Source organism: Mandrillus leucophaeus, unplaced genomic scaffold (assembly GCF_000951045.1).
Source record: "Mandrillus leucophaeus isolate KB7577 unplaced genomic scaffold, Mleu.le_1.0 Scaffold256, whole genome shotgun sequence".
Classification (NCBI taxonomy): domain Eukaryota; kingdom Metazoa; phylum Chordata; class Mammalia; order Primates; family Cercopithecidae; genus Mandrillus; species Mandrillus leucophaeus.
The window spans coordinates 3,324,166-3,339,075 of NW_012102654.1; the positions used below are offsets into that span (position 1 = coordinate 3,324,166).

The 14,910-nt window shown below is 44.7% G+C and overlaps 1 protein-coding gene across 1 annotated transcript in view; it reads left to right on the forward strand.

The window, feature by feature from the left end:
• The window catches only part of EXTL3 (exostosin-like glycosyltransferase 3), a 190,584-nt gene extending 183,987 nt beyond the window's left edge, over positions 1–6,597 (forward strand). Inside the window, exon 8 of the mRNA XM_011983900.1 lies at positions 3,536–6,597. Coding sequence (XP_011839290.1) covers positions 3,536–3,745 — 210 coding nt within the window. The 3' untranslated portion in view covers positions 3,746–6,597. The remainder of the gene's footprint in view (positions 1–3,535) is intronic.
• The last annotated feature ends 8,313 nt before the right edge of the window (positions 6,598–14,910 follow it).

Genomic DNA, 14,910 nt, shown 5'->3' on the forward strand with positions numbered 1-14,910 from the left:
GTCACGTGGAATAATATGCAGGCTAAAGGGCATTTCTCCTGGGGCTGGATTCTGGTGTCTGGGGTGAGGAGAAGGGTTTTTAGATCCAGTGAGAGCCCCATGGAATACTGGACATAGATGCAGTTTGAGAACGTCCTTCCCCAGATTCCTGACCCCCACATCCTGTTCCAGGGGGAACCATGGGAAGAGCAGTAACTCGGTGTTGACATGACCTCAAAGGGTTCTAAGGGAGCAGCCAGTGAGTGAGGGGGGATGTGAGGAGACAAGTGGGACCTGGAGGGGAAGCTGTGGAGGTCATGACTGCCCAGAGACTAGATTCTGAGGTGAGCCACCCTTCGAGCACTGGCCTGTGTCTCCTCCCAGTTTAAACTCTGGGACCTGGGCTTTGACGGCGAATACTGGCCGTACACAGTGATTACTCTTCTGCTATTAAGTTATGGGATGTGTCTTTCAATTAAACATTTTCCACTTAATTTATAATAGAAATTTAAAAATTATTTGGGAAAAGAGACATGCAGAAAGAAATCAAAAGTGCTCAAAACTTTTGGCTTCTTTTGGTTCTCTGGTATCCTGTCTATTGTGGTGACTTTTTTATCCATACATATATATACACAAACACACACACACACACACACGTACATGTGTAAAAATACATATATACATATTTTTTCTTTTTTTTTTTGTTTTTGAGATGGAGTCCTGCTCTGTCACCCAGGCTGCAGTGCAGTGGCATGATCTCAGCTCACTGCAACCTCTGCCTCCCAGGTTCAAGTGATTTTCCTGCTTTAGCCTCCATAGTAGCTGGGATTACAGGCATGTGCCACCATGCCCAGCTAATTTTTTTGTATTTTTAGTAGAAATGGGGTCTTGCCATGTTGGCCAGGCTGGTCTCAAACTGAGCTCAAGTGATCCACCCACCTTGGCCTCCCAAAGTGCTGGGATTGCAGGTGGGAACCACCACACCTGGCCTTATTTTCGTATTTTAAATTTATATACTTGATTTGCAGTCTGCTTTTTAAAAACTTGACAGTAGGCTGGGCAGTATGGCTCACACCTGTAATCCCAATATGGAGGCTGAGGCGGGCGGATCATGAGGTCAGGAAATGGAGACCATCCTGGCTAACACAGCGAAACCCTGTCTCTACTAAAAATACAAAAAATTAGCCTGGTGTGGTGGCAGGCACCTGTAGTCCCAGCTACTTGGGAGGCTGGGAGGCTGAGGCAGGAGAATGGCATGAATCTGGGAGGCGGAGCTCGTAGTCAGCTGCACTCCAGCCTGGGCTACAGAGCGAGACTCCGTCTTAAAAAAAAAAAAAAAAAAAAAAAAAAAAAAAAAACCAAAAAACTTTACAGTAAATTTTCTCGGTTTTTGTTATATAGTGGACTAGGTAATTTGAAATAAGTAACAAACTTCTTTTTTCAGTGTATAGTTGAGCTAATAAAAAGGTAAGAGAATTACCGGAAAGGAAGCAGACGGGAGGACTAAAACTTAGGGTGGCAAGCATGGGGGCGTCGCTGAGGCCATCATGGGGAGCTGTTCTCACCTCAGCTGTATAGAGGCTTGGGTTTTATCACTCATGTGAAGGAGTGAAGAGCCTGTTAAGGGCGGAGAATTAGAATGGAGATCTCCTACCTGTTGCCCCGGGGAGATGACATGCACCTTGTTTATTTTAACCTGGACTCTGACGGGGCGGGGGGCGCGAAGTGTAGGTTGAGAACGTTAAATAGTCTTTTGAGCCTCCATGGGCTTAGGTACTCATTCTGTATGAAATCTAGACCCAGGGCCACATGAGGTGGCTCAAGTCTGTAATCCCAGCACGTTGAGAGGCTGAAGCAGGAGGATTTCTTGAGGCCAGGAGTTCCAGACCAGCCTGGGCAATGTAGGGAGTCCCCAGGGAGAAAATAACAAAAGAAAACTAGACCCAGTCATTGATACCCTTGGACTGTTTGACAGAATAAAACCAAAAATCTGTTGTAAGGAGAAATTACTCTCAGCAGAGGAAGTTCCCACTTCAGACAAAGAAATTTCTTCACCTCAGGCCACATAGGACATGCACAGGAAAAGCCTCATTGAAGATGAGCTTGAAATGTAAAGTTACCATTTAGCCACCAAGGAAACAGCTGATCATGAGCAAGAGCGAACACACATAATAAACAGGTTATAGTTCTCCAAGCATTTCAAGTAATAAAGCCATTAGGTAGACTCTAAAACAAGTAGGCTTAAAATGACTAACCTGAAAACATAAAAAAGCAACAAATCACTCCAAAAAGAACAGATTGGAAAGCCCTAAATGGAACTACTGAAAATGAAAATCATAGTTATTAAAATCTCTGTCAAAAAGGCATGAAAAGATCAGACTTAGGTGAAAAGAAAATTAAGAAAGTAGAAGATAAATTTAAAGACATTTCTGCCCCATGTTTCTTTGTGTGGCGTCCTCCCCTCCCTACTCCCCTCCATCCTCCCTTCTGTGGAGCCAGTGTTTCCAAAGCCCGCTTTGCAGGTGTTGCTTCTTCAGCCCATTGAAAACCCAAGTTCATGACTATCTTGCAGGATTTGCTTTTTCATTGGCCTCTGAGGATTTCGTTCATTCATTGATTCATTCTTCATTGTTTATTCATGCATGCATGTATGTATGTGAGTGAGTGACAGGCTCTCACTGTCCCCCAGACTGGAGTGCAGTGGTACCATCATAGCTCCCTGCAGCCTCAAACTCCTGGGCTCAAGCAGCCTCCCAAGTAGCTGGGACTACACCAAATAACTGGCCTGCTGTCACACCCTGCTAATATTTTTATCTTTTGTGGAGATGAGGTTTTGCTTTGTTGCCCAGGCTGGTTTTGAACTCCTGGGCTCAAGCGATCTTCCTGCCTTGGCCTCCCAAAGTGCTGGGATTAATCACCAGGTGATTTCATTTCTTATTACAGGCTCAGCCCTGTATTTAAAGAGGGTTTCTGTATTTCATCTTGTGTGTTCAGGTGTTCTGAGGGACTTATGCCATTCGGCCTGCCACATTGTAATGAAGCTGTCCCTCTTCACACTTTTCTGGTTAGACATTTTCTAATTAATAACAATATGACTAGACTGTAGTATGGCCACTTTCCCATGGCTTTAAATGTAGTTAAGCATCTTTTTTATGGACAGTATTCAAGAATGATTTGACTAGCCCCTCTTTGGGTAGTCTTCAGTATTTTGATTCAAAACATTGATGAAACAAACAACTTGGTACCTAACTATGGCTCTGCAACCAAGTACATACTAGGAGTGGACTTACTGAGACAGCTGACACTACACACGTTAAGGCTTGTGGCATCTGAGAAGTGCAGGCCGTCTGGACAGAATACCTGACGATGTTTGGAGACATCTGGTAGGCAGGAGGCCTGGGGCGGGGCTCTGGCTCCTGCCGCACTCTGCAGGGTTGTTGCCTCTGGGGGATCAGCGTCTTCACCCTGGACATGGGGGTTGTGGGATCGGTTCAGCTGCAAGGGTTCTGTTGGTATTAGCTGGGATTCCCACTCTGTGTCTCTCTTCCATTTCCAGGTGACCTCACGGTGGACGTTCCGATGCCCAGGATGCCCTCAGGCCCTGTCGCACGATGACTCCCACTTCCACGAGCGGCACAAGTGCATCAACTTCTTTGTGAAGGTGTACGGCTACATGCCCCTCCTGTACACGCAGTTCAGGGTGGACTCCGTGCTCTTCAAGACACGCCTGCCTCATGACAAGACCAAGTGCTTCAAGTTCATCTAGGGGCAGCGCAAGGTCTGGGGAAGAGGATGGGCAGAGGGAGGAAGATGGCTCCCAAGGTTCCTAGGCATTGCAGGACCTTGGGGACATCTGCTGGGTGGGTGGCCCAGACCCTCTGCTGGGAGGGGCAGCATGAAGAGTGGAAGGAAACCGCTGCCTTTATCTTGAAGTCGGCCACACTGGGCCTGGAGCCCTGGGCGGAGGCCCCGGGGTTCCCCACACAGGGCACTGACTGATAGCTTACACTGAGGACCGTGGAGACTCTGCAGAGTCACTCACACCGTTCATATGCCCAGGACAGCTAGTTTGTGGTTTTTAAATTCAGTAACAACTATTATGATTATTTAAAAAGAGAAAGTTTCAGATTTGCCATTCACGGCTTATTTATATATATGTGTGTGTATATAAATATATGCACACACACTCGCATACATATATATTTTTGGCTGGGGGAGTGTGAGTTTTGCCTCTCTGAGGGAGGGACTGCGCAGGCTCCTTTGTTCTGTATTCTGGCGGAGATGGGTCCTGGCCTTGTGTCACTGGCTTATACTTAAAGATCATCTCCCATCCTCCCCAGCGCCATCTGTGTGCAGAAACCAGAAAGGGATGAACTTGGCCCTCTTACGGGCCTGGATGAGAGAAGACCTGTGGGTCTCTTCCATACCCTTTCTGTTGCCAGTCGGCAACCTGTAACTCCCATTCTCTTCCCAGTGAATCCCTGGGAGCGCCTGACCCTGGTGGGCTGCTCAGCTTCCTGCTGCTGGGGCCAGTGATTTTTGAGGATTTATCTTTAGGCCAGGCTTGCCTCAGTACTTATCCCTGCTCTCCCATTTCTCCCTTGTTTGAGAGAGAATGAGGAAGCAAAGAGTGAGAAAGAATAGGGCCTGAAGATGCTACTCCCAGATGGCTCTTTCTGTCTTGTTCTTTTGTTGAAACATACGTGCTGTGGGCCTCAAGCTTTTCTGAAGTGCTCTCTCTTGGATTGGACAGGAAATCAGCAGGGTGCACATCTGCTGTGGTCTGAAGTGGTTTGCAGGTCAGCCTCCTCTCCCTGGTGTAGAGCAAGCCAGTGTCCTTCGAGGACCCCACCCGGCTGGCCGGGAAGTTTTACAGCAAGGCGCCTGCCTTGGGATAATTCCTTGGTGAAATTCACCTTCCCCCTGCCTCTGTCTGGAGCCCCATCCTGTGTTATCTGTGGTTTTTGGACCCCTAATGTCAGCTTGGCTGTAGGACCCCCTGAGGTTTGGTATGTGCTAGAACAATGGGAGGCCGTGATTTGCTGTGTAAGCTCACATCCAGCCTTCGAATCTTAACAGGCATTCACAGCCCGAGTTACCACTTTCCACTCCCTGCTTAGGATTCTGTTCCCTGGGCTGAAACTGAAATAAGCTAATTTTTTGGGTCATAGTGGCAGTAGGGGAACCTAGGAGGGTGTGAGTGGAATTGGTCAGGGATTTAGCCCATGAAATCTGTTTCTTGAACCCTACTTTCTTGAAGTGGAGTTGACTCGAAGGTTTCTAGCAACTGAACAAAAGCTCAGGTCTGTCCTGGTCATGCACATGCCTTAAGCCAGTTCCGTCTTCCCTAGACCTTGGCATCCTGTGCTTCTATTTCTCGGAATACGTTCTCCTCTGACCTGCCTGTACCACATGGGTCCTCTTCAAGTATTGTTTTGAAGCTGGGCTCTTTTGGTAGCTCCCACCCACCTGTAGGGCTAGCTCGGCTTAAGGGAACGCTCCCCATTGGCAAACCGGATCTGGCTACTGCCAGGACTGTGTTTCCAGAGGTTCCCCCTGGCAACAGCCTGTAGCTTCCCCGCTGAGGCAGCGACCTAGGAAGTGTGGTTTTGTTCCCAGCAGTCGGGGGTCGGACGCTCTGCCTCAGAACTTTCTAGTTGCGCTCTCCCTGACTCCTGACTTGTATTCCTTTTAGCAGTAGCCTTCTTCCCTTGGGGAGCCAAAGAGTGTGGTGTGTGGCGCTATATTGTGGCTGCTATTTTATCTGGTTTATTTTAATGTGAGGAACTCATATACTGACTTTAGTGGGACTCGGTGAGCTGGGGCCGTCTGTGTGGTGGGACCCCCTTTAGAGGGACTTGGTGAGCAAAGGTCGTCTGTGTGGTGGGGTCAGGGGCCTGTCCCTTTAGTGGAGCCAGGTTGTCGGGCCCTGAATGTCACTGGTGGATCCAAGAAGGGCTGAGTGGTCTGACACCAAAACGTGCTGTAGGGAGGGCTGTGGTGTCGGTGCTTCCAGCAAGGACAGCCGTCCTTGACCCTGAAAGGAACACTGGCTTGAAGGACTGCAGACAGGTTCGGAGGGGCACGCCCTCCTCGGCGAGAGGCAGCAAGGCGGCCGCGGTGTCACTGGTCAGGTGCTTCTCACCACGGGAAAGCCGCTGACCTGTGACTCATGCGAGACGGGAAAGTAGCGCCACAGACGCCGGGTCTCCTTGGCTGTCTGTGAGCCGCCCGTGGCCACCTCGTCCTGGCTCGCAGGGTGCAGGACCGCCTCGTTCTCTGGGTGGCCAGCTTGCTGCTCCGGTTTGGGCTGTCCTACTTTAACGCCATCCCAGGGCTCCACAGGCCGCTGTGAGCGCTGGCTCCCTGGGCAGTGCTCCTCCGTGTGGACGGTGCCTCGGGCCAGGGCTCACCAGCTGGGGTCCTGTCCAGAAGGATGGGATCTTTCTGGGAGCTGCGCCGGACCGAGTGGGGAGCTCCTAGTTTGGAGGGGGGAAGCTTTGATATCCATGCCACGTCCATCCACCCCACCCCTTTTCGTCACGAGCACAATGGTCTTACATTGGATTTTTGTAAAAAAATAAAAAATAAAAATAAATGGAGACTTTAACTCAAGCAGCTTGGAGTTCTTTTGTGGTTTTCCTCAGCAGGTATGGAAGAGTGACCTGAGAGAAGGCACCTGCTTGATTGCTTGATTCCAGGTCGCCACCTGCGTACACCAGCTGGGCCCGCTCGCAGAAGAAGACAGGAGGCAGTGTGACCAGGCCCTGGTGTGGGCTGTGGACCAGAGATGGGTGAACACACTCACATTCACGTGGGCATCCTTGCCTGCGCCCGGTTCCAGGGCAAGTCATTTTGACTAAACAGGAACTTAGGGGCTGTTGAGGTGCTTTGCAGGATGAGGAAGGGCATGTGGCCCATATATGCAAAGTTAATTTTTTCACGGGAATTTAAAAGCGTGTGTGTATATGGAGTGGTTGTGGGGAGCTGTGTGTGCCTGTGATCCCAGGACAGGCGAGGCCTCACTGTGAATGGCTCAGTTCGGTCCATAGGTCATGCCCCTGACCTACAGGGCACTAAGACACCTGTACCTGCACCGAGCTGGCGCTCCCTGACTGCACAGCCCCTTCCTGTTGGTGCCCACAGGCCTAGAACTTGTGCTTGGCTGTGGGATCAGAGGCTTCCTCAGGAGAGGGCACTGAGCTGTGGGTTTCGGGGAGAAGGATGGAGAAGGGAAAGGGGGTAAAGGCGAGGGCTCCTCTCCTGGGCTCTGCAGGTGGCATTTTCGGTCACACTGACAGTCCTAAGAATGGGTGAGACCTAACGGTCAGTGTCCCTCCTCAAGTGGGGTTCACGACTGATTAGGCAGGTTTGCAGCAGCTGATGGGTGAGATGTCATCTAGGGGCATTCCTCTTTGGGTCATTCCTCTTTAGGTCTGGAGTTTTGGCTGTCAAGCTGCTAGTCTTCCAGCCATCCGTCTCCATGTTACGATTGTCCTGGGACCGGAGAGACTTGAGAAGGTAGCATGAGGCTGTAGAAAATGCATCTTCCTATATACACAGAGATACGATGTCTGCTTTGAGTCTCTACCTGTGGAGTTGTGGCTTGGACTTATGGTCACCCAAGGTGGTGAATGTGAGCTGTTGATGGGATCGTCACTGAAGTGGAAGGCTCCACAAGGTTTACAAAAATGTGTGAAGAAGAATGTTGATGGCGGGGTGTGGTGCCTAACATCTTAATCTCAGCATTTGGGGCGGCAGAAGTGGGAGGATCACATGAGGCCAGTTCAAGACCAGTCTGGGCAACATAGCAAGACCCCCATCTCTACAAAAAAAATTAAAAATAGAATGTTATGAAGATACCGAAAAGAAGAAAGGAGAATGTAGCGGGTCAAGGTCTGGATCCTAGAACAGACTGGGTGCAGATCCTGGGCTGCCCATCACACTGGTGGAGAGCAAGTTATCTATTAATATTTTAGGCTCTAATCCCACCATACGATGGCAAAAGTTGTGCCCATCTCCTAAGCATATGTTAAAAGTTAAATAACATAATATATGTAGAGTCCACTGTTTGACACAATAAAAATGAACTGTTACTGGAGTAAAATACTGTCCACTTATTCATGGCTCTTTCTGCCTTCCACTAGGTTTGAGCACCAGCGCCTGGCTGTGTGCCCTGCCCACCTCCTATTAGAGCCCCCATGCTCTGTCGCCTCACCATGCTGTGTGCTGGCCACTGCTCTGCCTCCCACACCAGACTGCAGCCTCTTGAGAACACAGCACACAACAGGAGTTCCATAGTTTTCTCACGAATGAATGCTTTGACAGACTGAAGAGGGCCACTTAGAAATCACAGCTTAGGCAAACTGTTTTACCTTTCTTCATCTGTCTTCATGTTTATGAAAGAGTACAGGCTGGGCATAGTGGCTCACACCTGTAATCCCAGCACTTGGGGAGGCCAAGGCGGGTGGATCACCTGAGGTCAGGAGTTTGAGACCAGCCTGGCCAAAATGGCGAAACCCCATCTCTACTAAAAATACAAAAATTAGTCAGGTGTGGGGGCACGTGCCTGTAGTCCCAGCTACTCAGGAGACTGTGGCAGGAGAATTGCTTGAACCCGGGAGGTGGGGGTTGCAGTGAGCTGAGATTGCGCCATTGCACTCCAGCTTGGGCAACAAGAAACTCCGTCTCATAAAAATAAGAAATAAAAAAGTAAAGTACAACTGCTGGTCCTGTGGTAGGACTGTCATGTTAGCATTTAAACTACTTAAATTCTATTGATGTAAACGATTGGTCCCACATTTCAAACATACAGCAATGTTGAAATTATTTCTGGGGTATAAATGTATATGTCTGTCATTTTACTGGACCTGCCTTGGAGCGTCCTATCTTCCCATGCCCTGTCCCTTCACCCATTCCTTCCTTCATCCTTTCACGGTGCACTGGGTGCATTTCTGAGTAAACTGGTAACATCAATGCATTTCCTTCTAAATACGTGGGCATACAACTGTCAATTACAGGGCAGTATTTGTTTTTTTAGTGTAAAATTTATTTTAAACTTACACACATCTTAAGTGTGCATTGTTTTGAGTTCTGACAAACGCACATGCCTGTGTAACCCAGACCTCTCTCAAGATACGGAACACTATCATCAACCCAGAAAGTCCCCTCATGCTCCTTCCTCCTAGTCAGTCCCCACATCCGCCATCCCCAGACACAGCCAATGCTGATTGTTTTTTCACTTTGGATTAGTTTTCCATATTCTAGAATTTCATATAAATGGTGTCATACAATTTCTACTGTTGTGTTTGTCTTCTACACACCCAGCATAACATTTTGGAGAGGCATCCATCATTGTTGCATAGATGGGTGATTAGTTACTTTTCATTGCTTAGTATTCCCTTGTATGAATCGAATAAAATCTGTCCATTCTATTGTATAGGTACTGGGGCTGTTTCCAGTTTTTGGATATTACGAATAAAGTTTCTCTGAACATTCATGTGCAAGTCTTCCTGTGGATTTTTATTTCTCTTGGGTAAATAGGAGTGGAACTGTTGGGTAATATGATAGATGTATACATGTTTAGTTTTATAAGAAACTTCTAGACCTTTTCTCAATGCGATCATTCCATTTTGTACTAACACCAGTAATTATGAGACTCCCAGTTCCACATCCTCACCAATCTGTGGTCTTGTCAGTCTTTTTAATTTTAGCCATTCTGGTGAGTAATGGTGTCTTACCGTTTCATTCTGCATTTTCCTAATGATTTAAGTACCTTTTCATGTGTCTATGCCGTTTATATATATTTCCTTTATGAATTATCTGTACACATCTTTTGCCCATTAAGAAAAACTGGATTGTCCTTTTTTGAATTGCTTTCTTTTCTTCCTACATTTTTAATAGATTTTGAGGGGAGCAGTTTCAGATTTACAGCAAAACTGCATGGGAAGTACAGCGTTTCCCTCTTCTTCCACCTCACCCCTCACTTGCCCTTTATTAACATCTGCCATTAGTGTGATAGATTTGGTACAACTGATGAGCCAGTGTTGACACATTGTTCACTCAAGCCCATGGTTTACATTAGGCTTCATTCATTGTGTTGTATATTCCGTGGGTTTTGACAAATACGTAATGACAAATATCCACCATTATAGTATCATACAGAACAGCCTCACTCCCCTAAAAACTTCCTGCGCTCCACCTGTCGGTCCCTCCCTCCCTCTCTGAATCTCTGGCAACCACTGATCTTTTTACTGTTTTCACACTATGGCCTTTTCCAGAATGTCACATAAAATCATACAGCATGTGGCCTTTTCACATTGGCTGCTTTCATGTAATATAATATGCACTTAAGGTTCTTTTGTATCTTTTCAGTTTGATAACCAATTTCTTTTCTCACTGAATAACACTGTATGGATGTATCGTCTTTTTTATTGCTGAGTTACAGGAATTCTTTGCCCTGGACACTAGTCCGTTGTCAGATATGTTTTGTAAATTATTTTTTTAATTTGTGGCTTGCCTAATCATTTTCTTTATGGTGTCCTCTGATTAGCAGAAGTTTTTAATTTTTGAGGAGATACAATTCTTTTGTTACTGCTTTCAGTGACCCAAGAAACCTGTGCCTACCCAACATCATGAAGATATTTTCAGTGTTTTTCACCAAATGCTGTATGGTATTAGCTCTTGTAATTAAAGATCCGTCTCAGTTTTTATGTATGGTGTGTGACAGTGGTCAGCTTTCTGATGCTTTTTCTATATGGGCATTGCGGCACCATTTGTTAAAAAGACTTTCCCTTCCCCATTGGATTGCTTTCGGGCCTTTGTTGAAAAGGTGGCCATTATAGAAGTGGGGCTCTATTTCTGAGCAACCTTTGTTGTTATGCTGCTTGGTTCATCCTCGTGCCAGTTCCATACTGTCTTGATGAACGTAGCTTTCCAACTTTGTTCATCTCCAAGATTGCTTTCAATATTATAGTTACTTTGTATTTCTCTGTCAAGTTTAGAATTAGCTCTGTGGTATTAGCTCTTATGCTTATATAAAATCCATCTCAATATTGCCAGTCTCTTTTAAGAAACCTGGGATATCAGATACAAAAATGTAAACATAAAATTTGCCACGTTAGCCATTTTAAAGTATACCATTTAGTTCCATTAAGTACCTTCACAATGTTGTGTAATCATCACCACTAGCTAGTTTTAAAACTTTTTCATCTCAATCTCTGTACTCATTAAACAGTAACTTCCCATTCCCCCACTACTTCCAGCCTCTGATAACCTCTATTCTGTCTCTATGGATTCATCTATTCTGGATATTTGAATATCAATGAATCATAAAATATGTGGTCTTTTTTGTCTGACTTTTTTCACTTAGCATGTTTTCAAGGTTTACCCACTGCAGCATGTATCAGAATCTCATTCTTTTCTGTGGGTGGATAATATTTCATTGTACGTATATTACACATTTTGTTTATCTGTTCATCTGTTGGTGGATACTTGGGTTGCATCCACCCTTTGGTTACTCAGGTGGGGAATAATATTGCTAAGAACATAGGTGGTCAAATATTTGAGTCCCTGCTCTCAAGTCTTTTGGGTATCTATATAGCAGTGGAGTTGCTGGACAATATGGTAATTCTATATGGTAATTCTGTATGGTAATTTCAATTCAATATGGTAATTTAACTTTTTGAGGAGCTGCCAAACTGTCGTCCATAGCAGCTGTGTCATTTTACATTCCACTGGCAGTGTATGAAGGTTCCAATTTCTCCACTTCTCCCAACACTTTCTTTTTTTTTTCTTTTTGAGATGGAGTCTTGCTCTGTCACTAAGGCTGGAGTGCGATGGTGCAATCTCTGCTCACTGCAACCTCCGCTTCCTGGGTTCAAGCAATTCTCTGCCTCAGCCTCCCAACTAGCTGGGGTTACAGGCACCCGCCACCAGGCCGGGCTAATTTTTTGTATTTTTGTTTCACCATCTTGGCCAGGCTTGTCTTGAACTCCTAACCTCGTGATCCACCTGCTTTGGCCTCCCAAAGTGCTGGGATTACAGGCGTGAGCCACCATGCCCGGCCCAACACTTACTTTCTGATAAAAAATTTAAAAAAATATTACAGCCATCCTAGTAGGTGTGAAGTACCTTGTTGTGGGTTTGATTTTCATTTCCCTAATGACTAGTGTTGAATATCTTTTTATGTGCTTATTGGCCATCCATGTATCATCTTTGGAAAAACGTTTATTCAAGTCCTTTACCTACTTAAAACATTGGGTTAGGTTGTGGTGTGGCTGTCTGCTGGGATGGTATTGTATCAAATCTGTAAATCAATAGGCAGAATTAAAATGTTAGTATTGAATCTTCTAATCCATGAATATGGTATATTTCTCCGTTTATTCAAGTCATTAATTTCAGCAAGGGTTTGAGACTTTTAGTGTAGAGATCTTACATATATTTTCAAAAGTTATCTCACACTATTATGAATGAAGTTGCTGTTTCAAAAACATTTTATTTTCTGGCCGGGTTTTGTGCCTCACACCTTTATTCCCAGCACTCTGGGAGGCCAAGGTGGGTCTCTACAAAAGTAAAAAGAAAAAGAAAAATTAGCTGGATGCGGTGGCATGTGCCTGTGGTCCCAGCTACTTGGGAAACTGAAGTGGAAGGGTCACTTGAGCCTGGGAGTTTAAGGCTGCAGTGAGCCATGACTGTGCCACTGCACTCCAGCCTGGGTGACAGAGCAAGACTCTCTCTCAAAAACATGTTAATATATAAAATACAGTTGACTTTTGGATACTAACCTTGTATTCTGCAGTCTTGTGAACTTATTCCAGTAGTTTTCTAGATTTCTTAGAACTTTCTGTGTAAAAAGTCTCATCTGAAAACAGTTTTACTTCTTTCCTACCTTTATGCTTTCTCTGTTTGTATGCCTGTCTGCCTTCTCCTCTTCATTTTTGCCTTACTGCAATGACTGGGACTCCAAGAACACTATAGAACACTAGTATGGATCGGCACCTTGCTTTGTTCTCAATATTTGGGTAAAAGCTCTAGTATTTCACTGAGCTGTAAGTTTTTCATACATGACCTTTATCAGGTTGAGTATGTTCCCTTTTATTCCTGTCTGCTGAGTGCTGTTAGAGAATTTCATCAAATGCTTTTTTCCTGTATCTATTGAAAGGATCATATGGGGTTTCTCCTCTATTCTGCTATTATAAATTAGATTGGCTCTCAAATATTTATCCTTGCATTCCAGGGATAAACCCTACTTGGTCATGTCATATTATCCTATTTGTGTATTGCTGGATTCAGGTTGCTGATAATTGAAGTTTTTATTTTTGTTTTTGTTTTTTGCATTGATGTTCATGAGATATATTTACTTCTCATTTTCTTTTTTGGTAATGACTTTGTAAGGTTTTGGTATTAGAGTTATGCTGGCCTCTTAAAAAGGATTGGAAGTATCCCCTCTTCCTCTTTTTCATAGAGGTTATACATGATTGGTGTTATTTCTTCCTTAAATGTTTGATACAGTTTCCCAGGGAAACCATCTAGGCCTGGAGTTTTCCTTGTGAGAAGATACTAAATTTAATTTCTTAAGTGAATATCAAGTTCTTTTTCTTGTTGAATGAGCTTTGTCTATTTGTGTCTTCAAAGGAAATTTTCCATTTTATCTGTGGTGGTAAATTTGTTGGCATAAGTTGGTATTCTTTTTATCCCTTTAATATTTGTAGGCTGTTTAGTAATACCCCCCTTTTCCTTTCCGATTGGTTGTCGTCTTCATATCCGTAGGATCTGTAGTGATGACCATAGTTTTTTCACTGCCCATATGGGCAGTCGGTCCTGTCTTTCCTTGATCAGTGTAATGAGGTGTGTATCAATTCTGCTGATCTTTTCAAAAATCAGCTTTTGACTTTGTTAGTTTTCTCTATTCTGTTTTGTTCATTTGTCCTTTTATGATTTCTTTCCTCTATGTTCTCTGGGTTTACTTGGCCCTTTTTATAGTCTTCTAAGGTAAAAATTTAGGTCAATTTTAGGCTTTTCATTTTTTCTGTAAGCATTTAAAGGTATAAAATGACTTTTAAGCACTACTTTAGCAGTATCCTATACATTTTGAGCTTTATTTTTCTGTTCAAAATATTTTCCAATTCATTTTGTGATGTCATCTTTGATCCATGAGCTATTTTAGAAGTGTTTAATTTCTTTCTTTTTTTTTTTTTTTTTTTTTTGAGATGGAGTCTTGCATTGTTGCCCAGGCTGGAGTGCAGTGGCACAATCTCAGCTCACTGCAAGCTCCGCCTCTCAGGTTCACGCAATTCTCCTGCCTCAGCCTCCTGAGTAGCTGGGACTACAGGCGCCCGCCACCACACCCGGCTAATTTTTTGTACTTTTAGTAGAGACGGGGTTTCACCGTGTTAGCCAGGATGGTCTCAATCTCCTGACCTCGTGATCCGCCCTCCTTGGCCTCCCAGAGTGCTGGGATTATAGGCGTGAGCCACCACGCCCAACCAGAAGTGTTTGATTTCTAAATATTTGTGGTTTTCCAAAATATATTGTCAAGTTTGAATTTAATTCCATTGTGGTGAGAGAAGGTTTTGTGTATGCGTTCAGTCCTTTTAGATGTAATGAGATGTGTTTTATCACCTAGCATGTGGTTTTCATGGTAAACATTCTGCTGCTGTGGAGCAAGTACTCTAAAAAGTATCAATTACGTCAAAGTTTTTGACAGTTTTGTTCAGGTCATCTAAAGAATTTACTTTTTTTGTCTAGTTGTTTTAATAATTATTACCAGGGTGATAAAATCTCTATGCTAATGGAATTGTTTTTTGTGGTAGGTTGTTCTGTCTACCTACTTACCTAACTACATGCGTCCGGAGTTTATAGTTTTATCTCTAGGAGGGTCAGGTCTGATGGGAGCTGTTACATCGCCATTCCATTATTTGACCATTACTT